This window comes from Phyllostomus hastatus, unplaced genomic scaffold (assembly GCF_019186645.2).
Source record: "Phyllostomus hastatus isolate PE091 unplaced genomic scaffold, TTU_PhHast_1.1 phas_contig_551, whole genome shotgun sequence".
Taxonomy (NCBI): Eukaryota; Metazoa; Chordata; class Mammalia; order Chiroptera; family Phyllostomidae; genus Phyllostomus; species Phyllostomus hastatus.
The window spans coordinates 1,575,831-1,598,726 of record NW_025333909.1 but is presented as its reverse complement, the minus strand read 5'-3'; the positions used below and the strand labels follow the sequence as shown (position 1 = coordinate 1,598,726).

General features: G+C 47.8%; 1 protein-coding gene across 1 annotated transcript in view; it reads left to right on the top strand.

Annotated features, from left to right (window-relative positions):
* NALF2 (NALCN channel auxiliary factor 2) overlaps positions 1 to 11,431 on the top strand; it is a 28,029-nt gene extending 16,598 nt beyond the window's left edge. The window contains exons 2-3 of the mRNA XM_045847534.1: positions 8,048 to 8,219; positions 8,615 to 11,431. Of these exons, the coding sequence (XP_045703490.1) occupies positions 8,048 to 8,219; positions 8,615 to 9,000 (558 nt within the window). The 3' untranslated portion in view covers positions 9,001 to 11,431. The remainder of the gene's footprint in view (positions 1 to 8,047; positions 8,220 to 8,614) is intronic.
* The last annotated feature ends 11,465 nt before the right edge of the window (positions 11,432 to 22,896 follow it).

The following is a 22,896-nucleotide window of genomic DNA, read 5'->3' as shown; positions in this document are numbered from 1 at the left end:
GTCACAGTTGTCTTCTAACTGGTCTCTTACCTCCAGTCTTGATGCCTACACTCCCCACATAGTCTGAAAAGTTAGTCACAGAAGTGATAAGCAATCTTTAAAAATCACAATTATTTAAAACTTGTTAAAGGCTCCCCCTTGCCTATAGGGGAGGACCCCAGCTCCTTCTCAGTATCCAGAGCATATGATCATATGGGCATGGCCTTCCTCTGCTTATCACTGTGACTTACAATGATTGCTTCACAGGGTTATATCTCCTCCTTGAAGATGTGACAGTCTTGTCTTATGCATCTCTGTGATCAGTAGCTCCCCGGCACAGTGCCAGGTACTTGGAAGGTGTTCAGGAAGTGATTGTTGCACAGACAAATGGGTGGGGAAACCTGATTCAGGGAAGTTTACAAATACCTGCAGGGCTTCTACGGGAACAGGAAGCTGACTATTCTGCATGGGCCCAGAAGACCTAGTAGGAACCATGAATAAAGCCGCAGAGGCATTCTGTCAGCCCAGAAGCAGAAAGAATTTCTTTAACTGCTACCATTGTCTGAAGGTACGAGCTGCCCAAGGAGATAGTGAGTGTCCTGTGACAAGAGGGTCACCATTATTAGTAGCTGCATAGAAGTTGGTAGTGATGTTGGGCGTGGAAATTCCAGCAGCAGATAGGAAAGTCCCCATCACAGCCCCTTCCATTCTGAAGTGGTCATCAAGCTGCCTTCTCTGCTCACCTGATCGATATGGATTACCTAGGCCCCATAATAGCTGCCCCTGCATTCAGGATACTGCTTCTCCACTCACCAGGCTGACCCTGGCCAGGCCAGGGCCATCCATCCCTTGCTCTATGAGCAGATGTTCTAAGAGGCTTGGAGGCACCAGGACCCTCTGGAACTGCACGTGCTCTAGGTTGTCATTCACCTGCCCAGCCATCTCCCACACATTTCCTCTAAGCCAGGCCAGGTCACTTTTGACTCATGACTGTTCATTCTCAGAAGCAGGAAAGTTGTTGCTGATTTTTATAGCCACTTAAGTAAAGCCATGCCGTCCACCTGGATTTGCTCCATAAGGCCTGTAATCCCAGGATGACTCGGCCTATCCCAGTGAACTACTGCTGTCACCAGAGTTATGTCCATGGTCTCCTTCCCCCAGGCTAGAGACACTAACTTTGACCTTACCCTGTTCTGATCCAACTTTTTGAAAGGCCAGAATCAGGAATTGGAGCCTAATTCTATGTCTCCTGAGGGATGCAGTGCAAAGAGGCATCAGACTATTCATCAGAGCACCTCCCTTCTCATCTTGGCTTTTCTGGACCTCAGTTTCCCCCTAGGTAAAATCTGAGGGTGCAGTGGCTATTTCTGTGCTGTGGATAGTAGCTTTCATTCCCAAGCCCAGCCCAGATTGCCACTCTGCCTCCACAGGCTCAGCAGCTGCAGCTCCTGGCCAAGGGTCCCAGGGGTACATTAAGAAAACAAGCAGCCGTGAAGAGAAGGTCTGTAGGGAGGATTTGGATGGGAAAGCACATCCTAAGGAGGGGAGCCCCGTTGGAATTCAAGAAGGAAACTGCCGACTTCCTGGTTGGCAAGAACTGAAGCTCTCCTCTCTCAAGGGTTCTCCAACCCCCAAACGAAGGAGTCCAGAACAGCCTCCTCTTCCTAAACCCTCTAGCCCAGACTCTTGGCTTTGGGCTGTGTGTGTATGCATGCACTTGTGTGGCACTTGAGTGCAGTCAGGCAGCAGCCTGGGGGCCAGAAGTCAGGTGCTTCTTTCCAGAGGAGCACAGGGATGAGGATGCCCTGGCCAGGGCTTCCAGCCAGGGAGCAGGAAGGTGAGGCTCTTCATGTCCTCCCTCTCTGCCCTGAATTGGCAGCTGCAGAGTGCCCAGGACGGGTGGGGATCCCCTTCATCTTGCCTGCTGGCATTTCAAGAGTGGCTTAGCAGCCCAGCTGGGAGGAGGGGTGGGACAGCCTTTCCAGCTTCCTTTTTGGGTTAATTGGTGTTCCCTCTAGTTACTCCCTGCTTCCTTCCCCTCCCAGTTCCCATAGCAACTTGGCTGTAGCAGCTAGAACTTGATTGAGCCCAGCGGTGGCCTGACTGAAGTAGGAAAGGGGGTTCTATGGGAAAAGGATGGCACTGCCAGGCCAAGGCTTCCCACCCCACCTGTCCTCTACCACTACCTCGGGGGCCCAGGACAGGTAAGCTCAGAGGACAGGGCATGATGAAGAAGTCTTTTCTACTACAGCTGGAGCTGGAAGAACCTGAAAGCCCAGAACAGGCCTGGTTCTTTGCTCTCCTCCCCTACTGACACCCTTGTGTCCTGCCTGCCCCCTGAATTTGGACTTCAAAGTTAGTGGTAGGATTACCTAGTTAGAAGAAGCCTGGAGTTGGAGTCAAGAAACCAGGTTTTAACTTCCTGCCTCTGCCACTATTTTATGTGACTGTAGACAAGTCCACTCCCTTTCCTAGGCTTCAGTTTCCTCACCTGTAAAATGATGGTGGTACAGCTAAGCTGATAGTTCTCTACATATTAAAATTACCTGAGCTGTTTTGAGAAACTACAGATGTATGGGCTCTACCCACAAAGATTCTGACTTTGTTGGTCTGGAGAGTGGTGTGAACCAGGCAGGAACTTTTTTTTTTTTTAGATTTGTTATTTATTTATTTTTAGAGAGAGAGGAAGGGAGGGAGAAAGAGAGGGAGAGAAACATCAGTGTGAGAGAGAAACATCAATTGGTTGCCTCCCGTATGTGGCCTGGCTGGGAATCAAACCGGCAACCTTTCACTTTGTGGGACAATGCCCAACCAACTGAGCCACACTGGTCAGGACAAGTAGGAGCATTTTTAAAAGACTCTCTGCCCTGGCCAGGTGGTTCAGTTGGTTGGAGCATTGTCCCATACACCAAAAGGTTGTGGGTTTGATTTCCAGTCAGGGCATAGGTTGTAGGTTTGATCTCCAGTCGGGGTGTGTATGGGAGGCAAGCAATTGATGCTTCTCTCCCACATCCATGTTTCTCTCTCTCCCCTGCCCCTTCCTCTCTCTCTAAAATCAATAAACATATCCTCAGCTGAGGATTAAAATAATAATAATAAAAATAAAAGACTCTCTGAGTGATTCTAATATGCAGCCAGAGTCAAGAAACTAGAGCAAAAGATTACCAATCCTCTGGCCCTGCCTGAGTCTTGAGTCTTGGAAAGTCTTGGCTCAGTGGGTCTTTCAACTGACTATTGTCTGGTTTGAAGACATTTCCTTTTCCCTGCATTCCCCAGCTCCAGAGAGCACCACTGCTTTCCTAACCTGGCTCTTGCTGTCCTTGTGGACGAGTGCCCAGGGCCCCCGTGCCTACACAAACAAGCCAGCGGCCTTTGGCTCACTTGTAACATTGATGAGACAGGGCAAGCTACTTAGGCCCGGCCAGGGAAGAGGGCCTCAGAGACTGAAGTGGGCTCACTGCCCAGGTGGTAGCACTGAGAGCCAGACTTTTCACCTGAGAAGGACCCCAGGCCATACCTGAAGCAGGTGGGCCAGCAATGGCCTCAGCTGGCAGTCTGTGGGACCTAGGAATTAAATTACCTCTTGGCCCCTGGTTGCTCTTCTTCCTCCATTTCCCCTTATTAGCTGCTTGCCTGTTCTGCCTCACCACCCACAAGCCTGGTGTCCTCCTCAGGCAATCTGCTCACCCACTTGTTGCCATGGTGACTCTGGCTGGTGGGGGCTTGAGAGAGGGTCGTAGCTCTCCCACTGTCGAGCCACTCCTCTCACCCTCTGCCGCCCTCTCTCCCTCCTTGGATCTCCTCCCTCTTTTTCCTTGAGCAGACTTTTCCTGAGCAGACAAGGGGAGTGCACAGCCACCACAGCTTGTCATTAGACTAATTGCAGTTGCCTGAAGGGAGGTCTGGAACTCCAATGGAGCCTCCTCACCTAGGTGCAGAAATGTTGACCTGGAAGCACTCAGGAAGAATCTCTTAGGGGCCTCTGAACCCCTACGGTGGAAGAGGGAGTGATTCCACACAGTTTGGGGTGAAGCCTGAGGTGGACTCTAGGTCCAGGGTGCAGAGATTGCATTGAGGCTGCGGACAGTCTCATCCTGGCACTCTGGGGTCTCTAAGGTACCAGGGCCCTCCGCTGTAGGGATTTCCTTTTCTTTCCTGCCTTACTTTTATTTCTTTCGCCTACCCTCCTCCTGCCCTCATATCTCTTTCTCACCCCTACTTTCTTATACTACTCCCATCCTCCTCACTGCCCTTTCTCTCCTTGCTCATTCTTACCCTCATCTTTCTTATTCCCTCTTTCTTGGCCCTTATCTTCACAGTCCCCTCTTACCCCCACCCCTCACCCCCTGCTCTTTCTTACATTTGTCTCCTTTCACCTGTACTTCACCTCTTCACTTCCCTTACACCCTCCTTCTCGTGTTCCCCCTCTTTCTCCTTAACCCTCTTTTTTCTACCCCTGTTATCAGCACCCTTTCCTACCCTCTGACCCCCTACTCTTTCTTATACACCTCCTCCCTTCTACCCCCTTACCCCACAGCCACTCTCTTCTACCCTTGGCCCCATCTCTGACCCCTCCAGCTGTCTTCTACCCTGCCTGTTACCTTCATGTGTCCTTTTCCACTCTCCTTTCACTCCCTTCTCATTCTTTTGCACATGCCTTTTATCCCAGTAATTTCATTTTTAGTTCACATAAATAAAATGTAATGCAGGCATCCAAGAGACATGTGTACAAAAGATATTTCCTGAAGCATTGTTTGTAATAGTGAAAACTTGGCAATAACTTAAATGTCTATCCACAGGAGATCAGTACCATTTCCAGTCCATTCATACAAAATCGTTCTCTGTTCTCTTAGCACACCATGAGTTCACTCACCTCCATAGCTTTGTTGAAGCTATTGCCTCAGCCTGGAATGCTGTTTTGTCTCATCTCTACCCAACCATCTAAAATCCTACTGTGAGTCCTTGCTCATCTATTATTCCCTCACTGAAATCTCCCCCAACCTTTGTATTTGCTCCCTTCCAATGGCCAGTGGTTTAACCTGTCCTATGGTATGGATCATATGGCACATATGGCAGAGATTCAAGTTCAATGTGTCTACCCATGAATCTGGAATTTCTCTGACAGTAGGGTCCTGTCCTCATTTATTCATCCTATTCATTCAATCAGCACAGTTTTCACGTATATTGTGCTGAGTACACGGTCCATTAGACAAGCCCATGTCTGTTTTCATGCAGAGAAACATAAAGCAAAGATGCAGCCAAAGTCATCCTTGTGGTGAACAGTTAAAAAAAGAATAATGAGGTGCAGCCTCTGGCTAGAGTGGTCAGGGAAGACCCTCTCTGAGGAGGTGATATTTGAACTGAGGCATGAGAACTAAGAAGGCCAAAAGCAGCGGGAAGAGCATTCCTGGCCAAGAGAACACTATGTGCCAAGTCCCCAAGGTGGGAAGAAGTAGGTCATCCTCAAGGAAAAGAAAGAAAACTCCACGTGTGGACATAGCGTGATGAGATTGAAGTGAGAGGTAGAAAATGAGGCTGGAGAGACAGAGGAGCCCAGTTATGTAGGGGCTTGAAGTCTGTGGTCAAAAGTTGGGGTTTTATCTTAAATGCTTTGAAGAGTTTGAAGGAAGGTAATAACATGACACAAGGCATGCCTTGAGGTTGCTCTTACTCCTGTGTGAACAGTGAGTTGGAAAGACCAAGGGGTAGAGGCAGGAAGGCCAGATAGGAAAGTGTCATCCACGTGACAGATGTCAGTGGCCTGCACAGAGCTGTGGCAGTGGAACAAGAATTGGTATACCTTGTGGATGGACTATGTGTGGGGATGCAGGGAAAACGAAGACTGAAGGCTAATACCTAGGATTCCAGCTTGGACACCTGAGTTGGTGGGCATGGCCTGAAATGGTCAAGACTTGGAGATGAGAACAATGATTTAGAGTAAAAAAAAAAAAAAAAAACAATCAAGAGCTTCATTTTAAGATTTAGAGCATGTTAATTTTCAGTTGCCAGTGAGATATCAAAGTCCCAAGCAATGCTTTGTTCCTTTCAGGGTTGATTTGCACCACAGCCCATTACCACCCATCACCAATGGCTCTGCAAAAGGCCAATATGGAATTACATTGCTAGACTTCATGTTCACAGTGGAATTACTTGTATTTTAGTGTAAATGTTTGAAGTCAGTGTGAGATGCTCTGACCATGTTGCTCAGAGTGTGGTTGAAAGGCCTTTGGCAGCAGAATGACCTGGACCCTTGTTCAAAATACAGATGTCTGAGCCCACCTCAATCCTCTTAAAGCTGAATTGGGGGCCTGCTACATATTCAACAGGTGCCCCAGGGGATTCTGAGGCACTTGGAAGTCTGAGAACCATTGCTGTGAGGAGCAACTATGAGAAGGTGCCCCTGAAGAGATGGTGACTGGGTGTCAGCAGGGCTCTAACCCCAATTGTGAGAGTTGCCTGGGCATCCTGTTAAAATGCAGGTGCTGCCCTAGCTGGTGTGGCTCAGTGGACTGAACGCTGGCCTGCAAACCAAAAGGTCACCTGTTCCATTCCCAGTCAGGGCACACGCCTGGGTTTTGGGCTAGGTCCCAGGTTGGGGACGTGCTGGAGGCAACCCAGTCGATGTTTCTCTTGCATATTGATGCTTTCCTCCCTCTCTTTCTCCCTCCCTGCCCCTCTCTCTAAAAATAAATAAATGAAATATATTTTTTAAATAATGCAGGTGCTGTCTCTGACCACTGTGGCTCAGTAGGTTGAGCATCATCATACAAACTGAAAAGTCACGGTTTGATTCCCAGTCAGGGGCACATGCCTGGGTTGTGGGTTCAGTCCCCCATCAGGGCTGTACAAGAGGCAACCAATCGATGTTTTTCTCATACATTGACGTTTATCTCCCTCTCCTCCCTCCCTTCCCCTCTCTCTAAAAATAAATAAATAAAATATTTTTTAAAATGCAGGTGCTGACTTGGGTCTGGGGCAGGGCCTAGGATTGATTCTATACTTCTCATGAGCTTCTAGGTAGGTGGTTATTGCTGCTGGCCCAGGTCCACCTTTCAGTAGCAAGGAGCTAAGTCAGTGGTTTTCAGTAGGAGATAACTTTGTCTCCCCAGGAGACATTCAACAATGGCTAGAGATGTTTTTGAGACAATCAGGGTGTGGGGTTGCAACTGGCAGCTACTAGGTAGAGGCAAGGGATGCTACTCAATATCCTACAGAGCACAGGGCAGTCCCTACTACAAAGAGTTAGCCAGTCTAAAATGTCAGTAGTGTTGCTGTTGAGAAACTCAAGGCTTGATGATAGCCAAAGGGTATAGAGCAGAGAACCTTTCTTAAATAGAACCCAGCACCTGACAGCAGTGGGCTAGATAAGGGACAGGAAGTACACCTATGAGGTACAGCAAAGGTTCCAAGTGAAACATGGCATGTGCCCTACCCTGCCAGGGATGAGCATGGATTAAGTAGAGCTTAAAGGTATATGTGGTGCCCAGTAAGGCAGATTCCTGTTTTTATTAAAAATAACCTCTCATATTTGTATTGCATTTTGGAGTTTACCAAACATTTCCCTATGCATCATAGTATTTGATCCACACAACACCCTAATGAGGTAGAGCAAGGATTATTTGATCTCATTCTTGAATTACCATCATCAGCCAAAGAAATGTTTGTTGAATTGAATAGAACTAAAATTGGCCACATTATAGGTGACCTCGGACAAGTTAGGACACCTCTTTGGGCCAATTGTAAAATGGTAGGGTTGCATGGGATAATTGGTAAGGCGACTTCCAGCTCAGGCATAGGAATAATTTTGTGATTTTTACCAGTGAACAAATTCTAAGTCTTGGATGATTGAAGCCTCGGGGACTGAGGAGTCCTGGCTATGAGATGAGGGATCTTAAGGTAGGATGGAGCAGTTGTGACTCAAACCCTTCTTCTCTCCTCCTGGATCCTGGGGTTGGGTTGGTGAGCCCATCCCCACCTTCATAGACTACAAGTTCACCCCTCCTCATCCCTTCCCTCTGAGGTGGGAAGGGGCTGACACCTCGGCTGACACTCTTTCCTTTTCCCACAGGCTGTCTACAAGGCCTGGCTGTGCTCAGAATACTTCAGCGTGACCCAGCAGGAATGTGAGCGCTGGGTGCCCTGCAAGCAGTACTGCCTGGAGGTGCAGACCCGGTGCCCCTTTATACTCCCCGACAATGAGGAAATGGTGTATGGAGGGCTCCCAGGCTTTATCTGTACAGGTAAAGGCAGGGCCCTGGGGAGGTGGGAGGAGGCCGGGGCCCAGGGCAGGCAGCAGGTCTGGGGCGTGATAGCAGGGAGGACAACAGGGAAGTCAGGTTTGAAAAAGGTTAGTGTTTGGAGGAGGAGTGGGCAGTGAGGTCCCCGGGTTGGGATAACAGCAAATGGAACAGGGGCAGTGAGCGAATGGCCCTCTCTCTATCTAAAACATGGCTGTCTGGGGAGTCATCCCAGAGCAACCATCTGTGGCCCTGATAGAGAAGAGTCCAGTGAGGGGTAGGGGGAAGGGAGTCTGGACATGGCTCCCACAGCAGTTGGTGCCAGTGTTGAAAACCTAGAAGAGGCACAGGCCTCAGCCCCCTGAGCTCCCCACCACACCTTCCTTATCCCTTGGCAGGGTTGCTGGATACTTCGCCCAAGCGGCCGGAAAGCAAGTGCTGTGACGTGCAGTGGGTGTCCTGTGAGTCGGAGAAGAAGAAGTTCAAGGAGTCTGAGGCCCCCAAAACCCACCACCAGCAGTTCCACCACTCCTATTTCCACCACTACCACCAACAGTACCGCCACTACCACCCCCGCCACGATCCCCCAGGCCGCATTGGCCACAAGCCCTCCCTGCTGCCGGTCTCTGGGGGTTCCCGCCTCAGCCCCAGCAGGATCCGGTTCTATGTTCTTGTTCTCATGCTCCTCCATACCATGGTGTCCTTCTCCAGCAGCCAGAGTGGTGGAGGACTGGGGCTGGAGGCACTGCCTGCCCTAGATGAGGGCCTGACTCGGGAAGAGTGATGGCAGGGAGGGAGGACAGACCTCCACCACACACCAACATCAGCTCCAGCTCCCCCAGGGGGATAGGGAGGGGGCACCTCCCATGGGAGATACAGGACCAGATGGGGGGCTGGGGAAATGGGGGACTACACATTGTCCCCAACCTATCCCCACCCCAAAAGCAGCTCCAACAGAAGGGCCAGAGGGCCCCAGGGAGCTGAAAAACTCATCCAGGAGAAAAAGGCCAGAGCAGCAGGCACCCCCTCCTAGGCCCCCATCCACGGGGCTTAGCAAATGAAAAGGGGGAGAGTAGGGGCTGGACATGCCTACCCCTGCTAAGAGCCCTGACCCCAGGGAAGGAGGCTGCTCACCCAGCCTTGGCCCTGCAGGAAATGTTAGGGGGCCCAGAGGGGAGAAGCTTTTCCCCCCCTCTGCATTCCTTTCGTTGCCAAGATCCTTAATTCCCTTCTGCCCACACCCCTACAGGCGACGGCAGACGGTGCAGTGGCCCTCCTCCAGTGGGAAGTGCCAGACTGGGAGGTGAGGTACGCACAGGCGCAGCTGGGTCAGGACCCCAGTTCAACTGTGCACCACCAGCCCAGGCAGTGAGGGGTAGGAATGGGGGACAGACTGAGTGCTGAGAGTGGGATAGGGAAAGGGGAGAAGAGAGCTATGGACAGAGGGCTCAGAGAGATAGCTAAACAGGTTATTGCTACCTGGCTTTGGGGAGGTGGCTGATCAGCATTGAGGCAGGCTCCAGGACTGCTCCCAAAATCCAAAAGGGTGGGATAAGGAGCCCTCTAGGGAAAGAGTGCGGCCTCAACACAGACGGCTGAGGGCACATGTCAGACTGCCACTGTCCGAAGGGCCATATCTTACAGAAGGTGCACACACTCCCAAGGGCCACTCTTGCCCTGGAGATCTTGGCCTTGGGGCCAAAGACATTTCCATTTCTGATCTCCATGGGGAGGAGGGACTTAAGCCCAAGTGGGTCAGGCCTGGCCTGGGTCCCCGTATTCCCCTGTCTCGTCCTAGCCCAGGCCTCCATGAAGGAGAACCTGGTGGCACTGCCCCAGGGCTTTCCAGAGATGAGCCTCCCCTATCCGCACCCTGTCCCCATCCCCAGCCTACCAAAGAGTATTCGTTCCTTCCCACCCCTGACCCCATGGGTTACTATCCCAATTGTGGAACAGCCAGACCCCCTTTTCACCCTGTAGTGGGTCCCCTGATCCAGTCACCCCTGCTCCTTGCTGGAGAACATCTAGAAACTGGCAAAAGGACCCACTGAATACAAAGAATGTGCTGTTGTCATCATTGCCTGACAGACTTGAACTCTTTAGACAGGTTAGCGGGTTGATCAAGAAAAGAGGCATCAAGAGCCCTCTGGGGACCATTAGCCTTGTGCTGATCTCTTGAGAGTGGGAGGATACATTGCCTGGAATGTCTCAAAGGCAATAGGAAGCCAGAATGGTGTTCCTGGCACAGACCAAGGGGCTTCGGTGCCAGAAGAGCCTCTGCTCTAGGATGTGAAGGGGAAGGGTGGGCCCAGAGCCACATTAGTAAAACCAAGAAGGGCATCAGGAGGGAACAGCTGGAATCAATTGGCTTGGGGGACAAAGGTGAGACTTCCCTTATAGAGAGCAAATCATTCAAGGGCCTCAGCTGGGTTCCAAGCAGACTTCATGAGACTGTGGAGTCCTCCCCTGCCAGTTTCCTCATTTCTCACAGTGTGCCCCTTCCCCTGACCCATGTGCCCTGCGCACACACTCCTGTTTGGCCCTCAGCACTTTGGGCCTAGCCACATACCCACTCCCTAGAGTGCTCTTTTCAGCTGGGGAAGGAAAGAGGTGCTGGCTCCTTTCCAGAGATGCTTATGTAGATGTGAAAGACCCTAGGTACTGCCTTCTAACTCCTGCATCCTCAGGAGGGGAAAAGGGGACTGGGAAGGAAAGGGGGACCTTAGGGCCCTAGAGGGAATGGACCCTTGGAGACTCCCATCCCTTCTTCCCCCTCACCAAGTGCCCAGGAGACCCCTGGCTCAGACCAGCCCAGGCCCTTGCCCAGTGGCAGGGGAAAAGGGGCACCTCACTCCACCTCGAAGTCATTTGACTGTCCCTGTCCACCCCACCACCCAGATCTTACACCACCCCTCAAGCTGCCCTGCCTTCCACCATAGGTAGCAGAGCCGGGCAGCTTTCTTACGCCATTTTCTACACTGTGCTTCATGCGTAGGACTTTCTTGCACTAGTTTCTATGACTGAGTCTCCAAGCTGGATTCCTAGTAGTCCCCTGTCCCTTCCTCCCTCACCCAGCTATGATTCAGTTGTCCCTCTTCCCCTGCCTCTGTGTTTCGGTGAGAGTCTTTGTATGTGTACTGCTTTCTGTTTTGTTGCATTGTGGGGCAGAGGCCTCTCTGCTCTTGTTTAACCCCATAAAGAAATAAATGGTAAGACTTGATGATAACCCTCCCTTCGTGGTTGTGTTCTGTAGCGTCAAGCACTGCTGCCAAGGAAATAGTCTATGGCTGATGGCAGGGGTGGGGAGGGGGGCAGGGAAGGAGGGACCAGAGGATGCTGACCCTGTGCCTGACCCCCTTGATGGCTCAAGTGTTCAAAACATAAATGGGGGTGGGGACTCTGTAGTAGGCCATTCTAGACAGGGAATCACAAACTCAACCTCCTGCAGGGATCAGGTGGTAGTAAAGTTGCCCAGGTAGGGGTCAAGTGCAGACTCTGGCATTGCATGTGGTGAGGAGTACAGGGTGCATGCAGGGTACAGGGGGACCACTCAAGCCCCAGGTTGTCTTTGGGAATGTGGGCCCAGCATTGCCAGATCTTTTCATTTTTCGGGGGATGTCAGGACACAGGGTTTTTACACAAAGCCCTCTGATTTCTAAATGTTGGCTCGAGTCAAACTAAACAGACCTCTGTGTGGACTAAACACATCAGCAGGCCCCACGTAGCCTGGGGATGAGCAGTTTTGCATGTTTGTCACAGCTTTTGGTTCTAGTGTACCAGCCTCACCTCCTACCCCAGGCCCGCCTTCCCACCCTGGGAGGGAAAGGCATTCAGGAAGAACTGCTGGGGGTGGGGCGGCAGGCAGAGCCCTCCTTATAAACAAAAGAGAGAGCAGGAGTTAGAAGGGGACCTGTCCTCACTGAACTGCTGAGTTTCTTTGCCAAGAAAACACAAGTCCCCAAACTCCTCAGAAGTCAGCATAGTACAGAGGTTAGGGAGTGGTGTCCAGAACCAGAATGTATGAGTTCAAAGCCTAGTACCATCATCTGCCACTTGTCTGACTTTGCACAAGTTCCTTGACTTCTTGAAGCCTTTGTATCCTCATCTATCAAAAGGGTTATTGTGAGAATTAGATGATGTGCACAAAGCACTTTGCAGAACAGTGGCACAAAGGAGTGTTCAAATGCTGATGTTTATTATTGCTATAATAATGTGTCTTCTCTTTCCTTCACTTCCACCTAATTGGTCACCAAGGTCTGTCAATTCCATCTCTGTAATATATGTCAAGTTCTTCCCCTTTCCACCCCCACTGCCACTTGGCCAGTTCAGGCCCTCAGTAGCTCTTGCCCGGACTATTGAGATGGTTTACCAAGTAATCTCTTACTCATTCCCCCCAGTTCCAATCCAACGTCCCCTAGCACAGTGTGCTCAGGTGCTTAGGAGACCCTCCAGAAATACTTTGTTGAAAGAACTGCTGCCATAATGTGTACATCTCATCCTCGTAAAGCAAACACGTTACACCCATGATCAAGAACATCAGATGGCTCCATGTGGCCTGTAAAATCAAGTCTCAACTTCTTAGCATGACTTTCAAGGCTCTTTCTATTCTGACCCTATCCTTCTAGTCTGCTCTTCCACCACAGGCTATCATATCACATGTGTGTCCCAGCCCCATTTCACTGCTGCTCAGTCATGAAATGAGTCCTGCACCTTTTCATCTGCCCTTCGCTTACATTGTTTCTTCTGCCTGAAATGCCCTCTCTGCATTGCTGCCTACCACTGCCTTACCCAGCTGTCAAAGTCCAACTCAGATGCTCCCTCTTCTATAAAGACTTTCACATTCTCCCTCTCCCAAGCTGAAAAGAATCTCATCATCTTCTGTATTCCTATGGCACTTTGTACCTTAATTGTGGTACTTACTACATGCTATCTGTATTGAATTCATTCATTCATTCATGCATTCATTTAAAACATACCTATTGAGCCCTGGCCGGTGTGCTTCAGTTGGTTGGATTGTTGTCTCATAAACTGAAAGGTCACTGGTTCGATTCCCAGTCAGGGCACATGCCTAGGTTGTGGGTTTGATCCCCAGTCAGAGTGCCTACACATGTAAAGGAGGCAAGCAATCCATGTTTCTCACATTGATGTCTCTCTCTCACATGGATGTCTTTTTCTCTCTGTTACTCTCTCACTCTTCTCCCCCTAACCCTCTTGCTAAAAAAAAATTATAATGATAAATAAAACTGTACCTATTGAATAGTCACTATATGTGAAGTACTGTGCTGGGGGGTTAGAATATGGCAGTGATCCATACATTATGCATGCACAAGATGATATGATGTCATACACTAAAAAAACATAATATACTTACTATAACATTCAAGTTTGTATTTCACCAACATGCCTATGAGGAGAGTCAGGAACTCTTGGTCTTGGGCATAGAAAAGAATCATAGGGGACTGGAGAAAGCTACATACTCATAGTACTGCAGCGGTAAAGGGCCCAATGGCTGTGCCAGGGAAGTAGTCGTACCTGCCATACATTGTCCTTTGACCATTGCAGTCATCCCTCTGAATGACCCGTTCGACCTGGGACCAGGCTCTGGTGTTCTCTCTTCAGTTCAGTCCAACGGCAGACAGCCTCAGTCTATTCCAGCCTCAGTATTGCAAGGCAGGGGACAAGAAGGGGAGGGGTGGTGGTGGCAGTGGCAATGGCTCACAACCCTGGAAGTGCAACAGAGTCACCTGGAGAGTTTTCACTCTGGTTCCACCAGCAGAGATTTGGGTTTAATTAATCTGCGTTGGAGTCACAGCTTCAGCATTGTTTAACAAACTCCACAGTGATTCTAATGTGCAGCCAGGCTTGGCAATCATGCGATGAAGAGAAGGCTGGAACTACATGAAGTTCTTGTTATTTGAGGATAAGTGGTGCTAGAAAAAGGCCACTTACCCTGAATCCACTTGAAGCAGAGACCAACATTTCACAGCAGAGAAGGGGAAAAAGGAGGAAAGGGTTTGACTGAGATTTTGCCTTGAGAAATAAAATCGAAAATGTGGAAAATATTTTTGTTTCAATTTAAAATGTATAAATAGCCTTAGCCTTGCAGCTCAGTCAGCTAGAACATCATCCCGATACACCAAGGTTGTGGGTTCAATCCTCAGTCAGGACACATACAAGAATCAACCAATGCATGCACAATTAAGTGAAACAACAAATCAATGTCTCTCTCTCTCCCCCTTCCTCTCTAAAATCAATAAATAAAATACTTTAAAAATCTTAAAAAAATAAAATGTGTAAATAATTGCAACTATGCACTAATTCTTAGAATGAACCAAAAATGAATCAAGCACTGTGGAAATAACATAATTTTCCTGACCAGAGTGCATGAGAGCACAACATCGACTTTTGCCACACAATCATAATCACATAATCAGTATTTTTTATTACTGCTTCCATTTCATTGCTAATAATCCATCTCTTTAGATTTTTCTGTTTCTTCCTGGTTCCTTGGTAGGTTTTCTGCCTCTAGAAGTTTGTCCATTTCTTTTAGATTGTCAAATTTGTTGGCATATAATTATTCATAGTATTCTTTAATGATTCCTTGTATTTCTGTGCTGTCGGTTATAACTCAATAATAAACAGTCTTGTTTTGTGTTTCCAAAATTAGAGAGTTTCTTCCATTATTGCAAGGACCTCTTGTTATCCTTTAAGAGTTGAATTATGCTCTTTGAAGCCCTGATCCTGCCATTACACAGGTCAATTTTCTCTTCTGCCAGTGGTAACTGGTCTATCTCTGCCAAATCCCCATTCATCAAGGACATTACATGACATTAGAGCTGGTCTTCAACATCACTTGCATTGACTTCATGAAACTCTAAATCTTTCTCAAGACCTGAGGTTTCATTCTGAAATTTGCTGCATTGTACAATGTTAACAATTAACAAGACTCTGAAAAAGACCTTAGTAGTGGGCATAGGTAAATGGTATCAGGGTGTGAAGTGAAGGGAGGGACTTGTGTAGGACTCCAAATAGTGAATATTTTGTGCTATGGCCACTTTGCTTTTCATAAAGTCCCCTTTCCTTTTTGGGTTTTAATCTACTTATCTCTACAATGAAGGGATGGGATTAAATGTTCTTATAAAGGTTAAATTAACTTCAATGAAATAATGTATGTGAAAGCGTTATGCACAGTTCCTAACACAGAATGGGAACTCACAATTCCTGCTCTTCTCTCCCAAAACATTTTTAGATTCTTTTAGAAGACACTAAGGACAAAGAAGGAAAAGGAGAGAGGTACATCAGAGTTACTAGAAAGAAGACCCAGAACTTCTGCCCCAGGCTAAAGTTTCAGTCTCATTGCCATTTCCTCTTGTCATATTCTCTGTGGAGGGGCACTAAGCACTGAGCACCTATTAGACTAACTGCATATGGGTGTAGAATCCAAAGATCAGACAGGCCATCTGCCCTCACAAAGGTCCTGGGTTGGTTGGGGAAAAAAAAAACAGATGAACAGAAATTGTTCAAAATACCTCTAGCATCTGACGATTTTTTCCAACTTCATTGTCCATAGACCAGGCCACCATCAACTCGCTCCTGGTCCACTGCAATGGCCTCCTGACTGGTCTTCCTGCTTCCAAGCTTGCCATCAGCACTCCCTGCCACCCCCACTACATTCCACCCAGACTGATCTTCTAAAAATGCAAATCAGATCATGTCTCTCCCCTGCTAACATTCTCCAATAGCTTTCCATCTCAACTGGAATAAAATTCATGGCCCACACAGCCCTGCACAACCTGTCACTTGCCTACCTCTCCTATCTCAGTCAGTATACTCTTTTCACTATCCACCGTGCCTTATTACTCTTCCTCTGATGTAGGAGGTTTATTGCTGTCTCAAGACCTGTGTATGTGACCTTCCTCAATCTGAAATGTTTCCCCAGGTTTTTACAAACATGGCTCCTTCTCATGATAAGATCTCAGCTCACATGTCATTTTCACAGAAAGGGCTTTCCTGACTACTCTAGTTATGGTAGTGCCCTTCTTGCCCCAGACAGTCTATCACATTGCTCAGCTTTTTATACAACCTGGTGCTGGTAACTATTTGAAATGATTTGGTTTACACATGGGCTTTCTGGTCATTGCCTTTCTCTTTATTTGAATGGAAGCTCTGAGTGGAAAAGGATCTGTGTGTCCCCTGTCTCCCAGTGCCTTAGTAAATGTTCGCCCAGTAAATGGATGGGGATGCAGGGCGGTCATGGTTTATACAGGCAGAGTGATAGGTGGTAGGATGTGTGGAGTGGATGGTGAGAGATGAAGCTTGGAAGATGGCTTTGGGAAGCTCTTTAAAATCAAACTAGAGAATTTGAGCTTTATGCAGAGACCCATTGGGAGCCATGGAAGATTGTTGAGCTTACGAGGAATATTCTCAGTTGACCTGGGGTAAGATTCACCTAATGTCATGTGCCGGGTGGATTGGTGGGTGAAATGAATGGCCGGTCTGGTTTAAGAGTTCCTCAACCACTAGGAGCCCCACCTGTGCATTCACTTGCCTCCAGGGCTTCCCCTGAGGCTCCGTGCCCTTAGCTCCACCACTCTGGGGCCACACAAGCCCCCTTACTGCCTTACCCACCCACCGGACGCTGGGTGGCGCTGTGGCTCCTCTTACCCGGGCAGAAGGCGTCAGGCAGGCGGAGGCGCTGGCCGCCGAACCGGGCCTGGCGCGGAGGTCCGGCGCCGCCAGCCGAGCGGGCTCTTTTTGTCCGCCTCTTTCTCCCCCTTCCTCACTGCCCGGCGTCCAGACCCGTTCCCGCCCCCACCCACATCCTAGACCTCCTTTGCCTGTTTTCCTCTCTCTGGCGTTCCTTGGCTTTCCGACCTTGCAGGCCAAAGTGGTGCCAGAGGCGCGGGGGCCTGGCGGGATGCTGGAGCAGCTGGGGCCGCGTGGCTCCCTCTCTTTGCAGCCCTTCCAGGCCTCAGCCCTTCCAGGGTCCTAAGAACCATACAGAGCTCCCTCTGCCGCCACCCTGAGCAACCAGCCAGCGGGTCCAGCCAGGCCTGAACTAAAGGGAGGTCAGGGCTGCAGGGGCAGCCTTTTGAGGAAAAGGGGCCAGAGCCATTAAGGGCCAACTCACCGTTTATGTTAATAGCCCTGCCTTTCTTCTTGGCTTCTGGAGCAAGAAGCCAGTCATTTAGGACTCCTCTGGTCCCTTCCACTCTCCTACGCTATGACCCAAATATCCTATGTCTCTCTCTATGCATATTCTGTATCCTAAAGGAATCCCTCCAGCCTCACTGCTGTTGTCTGCCCAGAGCCTCATTATGCCCCAACTGGTCTCCCCATCTCCAGCCTCCAGCCTCCAGCCCCCAGCCCCAGACTTCAGCTTGCAGTGCCAGTGCCAGGAGCCTCCCAGAGCATGGGCCTGGCATCCTACCCCAATAATGGCTCCAACTGCTTGGAAAAATCAAAAGCTGGCCTTTAGAACTATTCACACCCTGACCTCCCCATTTTGGCTTCACCTCTACCCCCTCATAAGTTGCCCTGAATAAAAGAGGATCTAGAATAGGCACTGAATACAGTGAGAGGCTCAATGGGGCATCTACTGGGACAGCTCTCACTCATGATGGCACTGTCACAAGACTGAAGAGATGCAGAGAACACACGGCCCGCCTCTCCTGGGGTCCAGGAGCTCAGCCATACTTAGTCCTTTGCCCCCTCCCTTTGTCTCCTGTCCCACCCGGGATCTGGATCTGTTCTGCTCTCCTGTGATCTCTCTGTTCTCTTTCCCATCTGTGTTTCCCACTCTCCTCTGACCCTCCTGCTGGTACAGGAGGCTCTTTCTCAACACCAGTATTGCACTAAGTGGTTGATGACATGCATGACCAGGTTTCTCCATAACACGGAGTCTCGGTTTCAGCAGTTTCATGTTTTTGTTTTTTGTTTTTTCTCTCGAGGAGCCTAATACTCACTGATGCTAAGACTACAGATCTAAGACTATTCATGAGGAAAGGTTGGAGGCACTTGTATTGAATTTAGCCCTGTTGAAACCCAGCATACGACTGTGTCAATGAACATGGAAAAGCACACAAGTGAACAGGAAAATTGATAAAGACAGATTTATCAGCAAACAAAGCACCAGTGGTTGATTTTGGGCTGCCCTGTGCCCTTGGACTCCAGGAATCCGTGCCCAGAGTTAGATATGGCTCATTCATGGTAATAGAAGCAGCCTGGTGTAAGAAAGAGCTTGGGATAAAAAACATAACCATGAGAAAGGTGGACTAAGATGAGACAGTTCACCTTCCCTGGCTCCCTCTCAGGGGAGCTTCTCCTGGGAAATGACAGCTTCCTGTCCCCCAAACAACCTCTATTGCTAATACTATCCTCTTCTACGTGCACTACACATGGGATACAGTGTCACCCTGCTCCTCACAATAACCCTGTGCAGTGTGGATAATGAATTTGGGTTGCCAGATGAAGAAACTGAGGCTCAGTGAAGCCAAAAGACTCACCCTTCTTCCCTCCCCCCCAGCCCCACCAAAAAAGAAAACCATTTAAAAAAAACCCTCAACAAAAGGCCAGGGCTAGAAGCCAAGAATTCCAACTCCAAGACCACTGCCAGCATCTTCTCTCCCACAGTTTCATGACCTGTTGAGGACTCAAAACGAGGCCAACTGGCCCCAGCACTATACCCTCACTCTGTGCTCAAGAGCAGATATAAACACAAGCAGTGTGGCTGAGGCGGCAGAAAGGGCTTTCTCCTGGCTGCCACCTGGCCTGGGGCAGTATGAGAGCAGGGCGAGACTCAGATGAGGTTTGTAGGCCCAGCAGAGCAACAGCCAGCCTCAAGCCAGACTCCTGCTAGAGCTGAGGTCTCCAATGAGAGGGCTTTGGAAGCCTGTTGTTTGGATTGGCAGTGTTGGTCAGTGCAATGCTTAAATTTGACTGACGTTTCCTCAATGAGGCAGTTAGGGTTTTTTTTTTTTTTGTAATTTATTGATTTGAGAGAAAGAGAAAAACATCAATTTGCTGTTCCGCTAATTGATGCATGGATTGGTTGCTTCTTGTATGTGCCCTGACCGGGGATTAAACCTAAACTTTAGTGTATCAGGATGACACTGTAACCAACTGACCTACCTAGCCAGGGCTGAGACATTTAAGTTTAATAAAAGTTCAATAAGAATATAGTTATTAAGAGCATGGCCTGGATTTGCATTCTGACTCAGCTATTTGTTCTGTGTGATTCCGGGAAGGTTACTTAAACTTTCTGTGCCTTGCTTTGCTCATCTGTAAAATGGAGATAAACAATAATACTCTACCTCATAGAGTACAATGAATATTAAGTTATGAGATCTAAACCACTTAGAATGGTGCCTGACACATAGTAAGTGCTGTATGGGTATTTGCTATTATTATTATTATTATTATTATTATTATTATTATTATTATATAAATTGAGGAGTGTTCACATATAATCCATATTTCTAGCTTTTAACAATTCAGAAGACCTGACAGTACTGGGCCCCCATGGTCAGCTGGAACCAAATCTGCCCTCTGAGGATGGAGCATGCTCTCTCTTAGTCAGCCCCAGCCCCACAACTCCCCATTTGCTCCCTGACACTGAAGGTAGGTGTCAGGTGCCTTTTATCGTATTACATGTAGCTTGCTTTATAGGTTTCCATTGTCCATCTGGTTTTTAAAACCAGTCTGTCATCCAGCGGCTGCCTAAATGGTTCAAGGGACAAAAAATGTGACTGAGTAGAAATTGATAGCCAATGGGGATATTGTTAGCCAATGTGGGTTAAACCCCTACCAGGCTTTTGCTCCACTTCTTCTAATGTCCCAGAATGGCACTTAGTTGCATCAGCTTGAAGATCAAGGAAAGAAGCAAAGTGGTAAAGGGAGGCAAAATTAACCTGTGATGTTCTAGAGCATTCCCTCCTACAGCCTCACAGTTGGGTTTAAAATCTGGTTCAAGGGTAGTAAGATATACCCACACACATGCCAAATTATGTATGCTCAAGAATAGTTTTTGCATCATTGTGAATAATAGAGCTGATTAGAAGGAACCCAAATGTCATCAATAAAAGACTAGTTAAATAAAATTCGATGCATTCATACAATGGAATATTGTGCTACTATTAAAAAGAACAGGAGCAGTGTGTACGGAGTTCTTCCATTTCTGTGGGAGGGGAAATGGGAAATAGAAATATAGAGGGTCCAGCAGAAGAAGGCCTGCTTGAGTGTGGTTGGTAGAGTAATAATATGGGTGTAATAACTTATAGTTTTAATTTGCCCATTTCACCTAAAATGTCATATGGTGTGCTTGAGTATGATATTGTTATGTTACAGAATTCTGTGCTTATGATTTTATAATAAAAAAATTTATAATAAAATGGGATGTTACTTGTGCCGGACCAAGTGTGTGTGTGTGTGTGTGTGTGTGTGTGTGTATTTCTTTGAATATATATATATATATATATATATATATATATATATTTCCTTGTAGTTGAATAGAATATCTCCAGAAGGATATACACACATGTTATAAGTGTAAAGTATCTGTGGAAGGTTATATCAGGAAAGTGATGACCATGGTTGTCTCTGGGGAAAGGAATTGTGTGACTTGGGAAGGAAGGAGACATACTTTTTTCTTTTTCTTTTTTCTTTTTAAGATTTTATTTTTAGAGACAGGAGGAGAGAGGGAGAGAAACATCAATGTACAAGCAAAATGTTGATTGGTTGCCTCTTGGAAGAGACCCCAACCAGCCACCTGGCCCACAACCCAGGCATGTGCCCTCACCAGAAACTGAACCGGTCTTTGCAAGACAATGCCCAACTCATTGAGCCATATCAATCAGGCCAAGACATACTTGGTTTCAAGATACATCTTTTTATTCTTTTTAAATTTTGTACCAGGAAGCTAATTAAAAACCTCAGGTTTTAATATTGCTTTATATAGTTTATTATTTTTTATTGTTGTTCAAGTACAGTTGTCTCCATTTTCCCCCCACCACACCCCCCCAGCCATCCCCACTCCACATCCTTGATTTAAAAAATCTCATTTTAAGAAATTCTGCAGGAGCTTTGGCTGGTGTAGCTCTGTGGAGTGAGTGCCAGCCTAAAAACCAAAGGCTTGCCAGTTCAATTCCCAGTCAGGGCACATGCCTGGGTTGTGGGCCAGGTCGCCAGGAGCGGGTGTGCAAAAGGCAAGCACACATTGATGTTTCTCTCCCTTCTTTTCTCCCTCCCTTCCCCTGTCTAAAAATGAATAAACAAATTTTTAAAAGAAATTCTGCTGCAGATACAAAAGGAAAATTACAATGAACAAACAAAACTGACTCCCAAGTCTCTCAAGAGACAACCTGAAATCACCTGTCAGCCAACGATGTCTGCATAGGAGACAGCCCAGCACCTGTAGCATACCAACCCTTTCTTAGTAAACTGTGTTACCAAGTCATTTCCACAGTCATCATTCCACATCCAAGTGTACTTAAAGCAGTGTCACTTTGGTCCTTCTTGCCCAGGCCACCTCCTCTGCTCTGGTCAGCTTGGCTTTACTCAACCTCTAAAAAATCCTGGTTTGGACTGCCTCCTGGGCACTGGAAACTGAAGCCTTCTGGGAATGGCAGCTGAAATGGAAAGGGGTTTGGCAAGAGTGATACACCCAGCCCTGACTGGGTAGGTCAGTTGATTCAAGTGTCATCCCAACACACCAAGGTCATGGGTTCTATTCCAGCCAGGGCACATACAGGAATCAAACAATGAATGACCAAATAAGTGGAACAACAAATCAATGTCTCTCTCTCTCTCTCTCATCAACGAATAAAAAATTTTTTAAGAGATACTGGATTTAAAAAAAAAAAGAGTGACATACCCAAATACTGGGACTTAAATTCTGTTTCTCTGAAAGTACTTCTCCCAGGCATCTGGAAGGGAGCTCCAAAGGGGGCAGAGGTCTTGTGTCTGGGTAGGGCACCCTCCCAAACATGGCCCACCTCCTTTACCTGACCAAAGGTCCCCAATTCATTCCATCAGACTTCATAAATCTTTTTTATAGAATACTGCAAACTACCCTGACCAGTGTGGCTCATTTGGTTGGGCGTTGTCCCACAAAGCAAAAAGTTTCTAGTTTGATTCCCGGTCAGGGCACATGCCTGGGTTGTGGGTTCAGTTCCCTATCAGGGTGCTTATGAGAGGCAACTGATCAATATTTGTCTCACATATTGATTTTCTCTCCCTCTCTTTCTCCACCCCTTCCCCTCTCTCTAAAAACAAATAAGCAAAATCTTTAAAACAAATAAAACTCTGCAAAGCCATGGGCCAGATACAAAGGTCCCAAGATGCTGGGAGTGCAAGATAAAGGACACAGTGTGCCTGTTTTCTAGGGACACAGAGTCTAGATTCTGAAAAACGTCTGAGTTGGAAGGAATCTGGGGAGATAACTGAGGTGATGGTTTTCACCCAGAATTCTGTGGGAACCCTTAGGCTATGTGGAGGAGCTTCAGGAGTTCTGCAAACATCAGATGTGTGGGCAGACTTCAGCAACCAAGACCTGTAACCCTTCATTTCAAACCATTGATTTGATCAAAATTGTCTCATAATTCTGATTGATTTACTTGACAGTAAAGTAAGGGACATACATTTGAACTTAATAAACACATTTTCATTAACAAATAACTGTTTT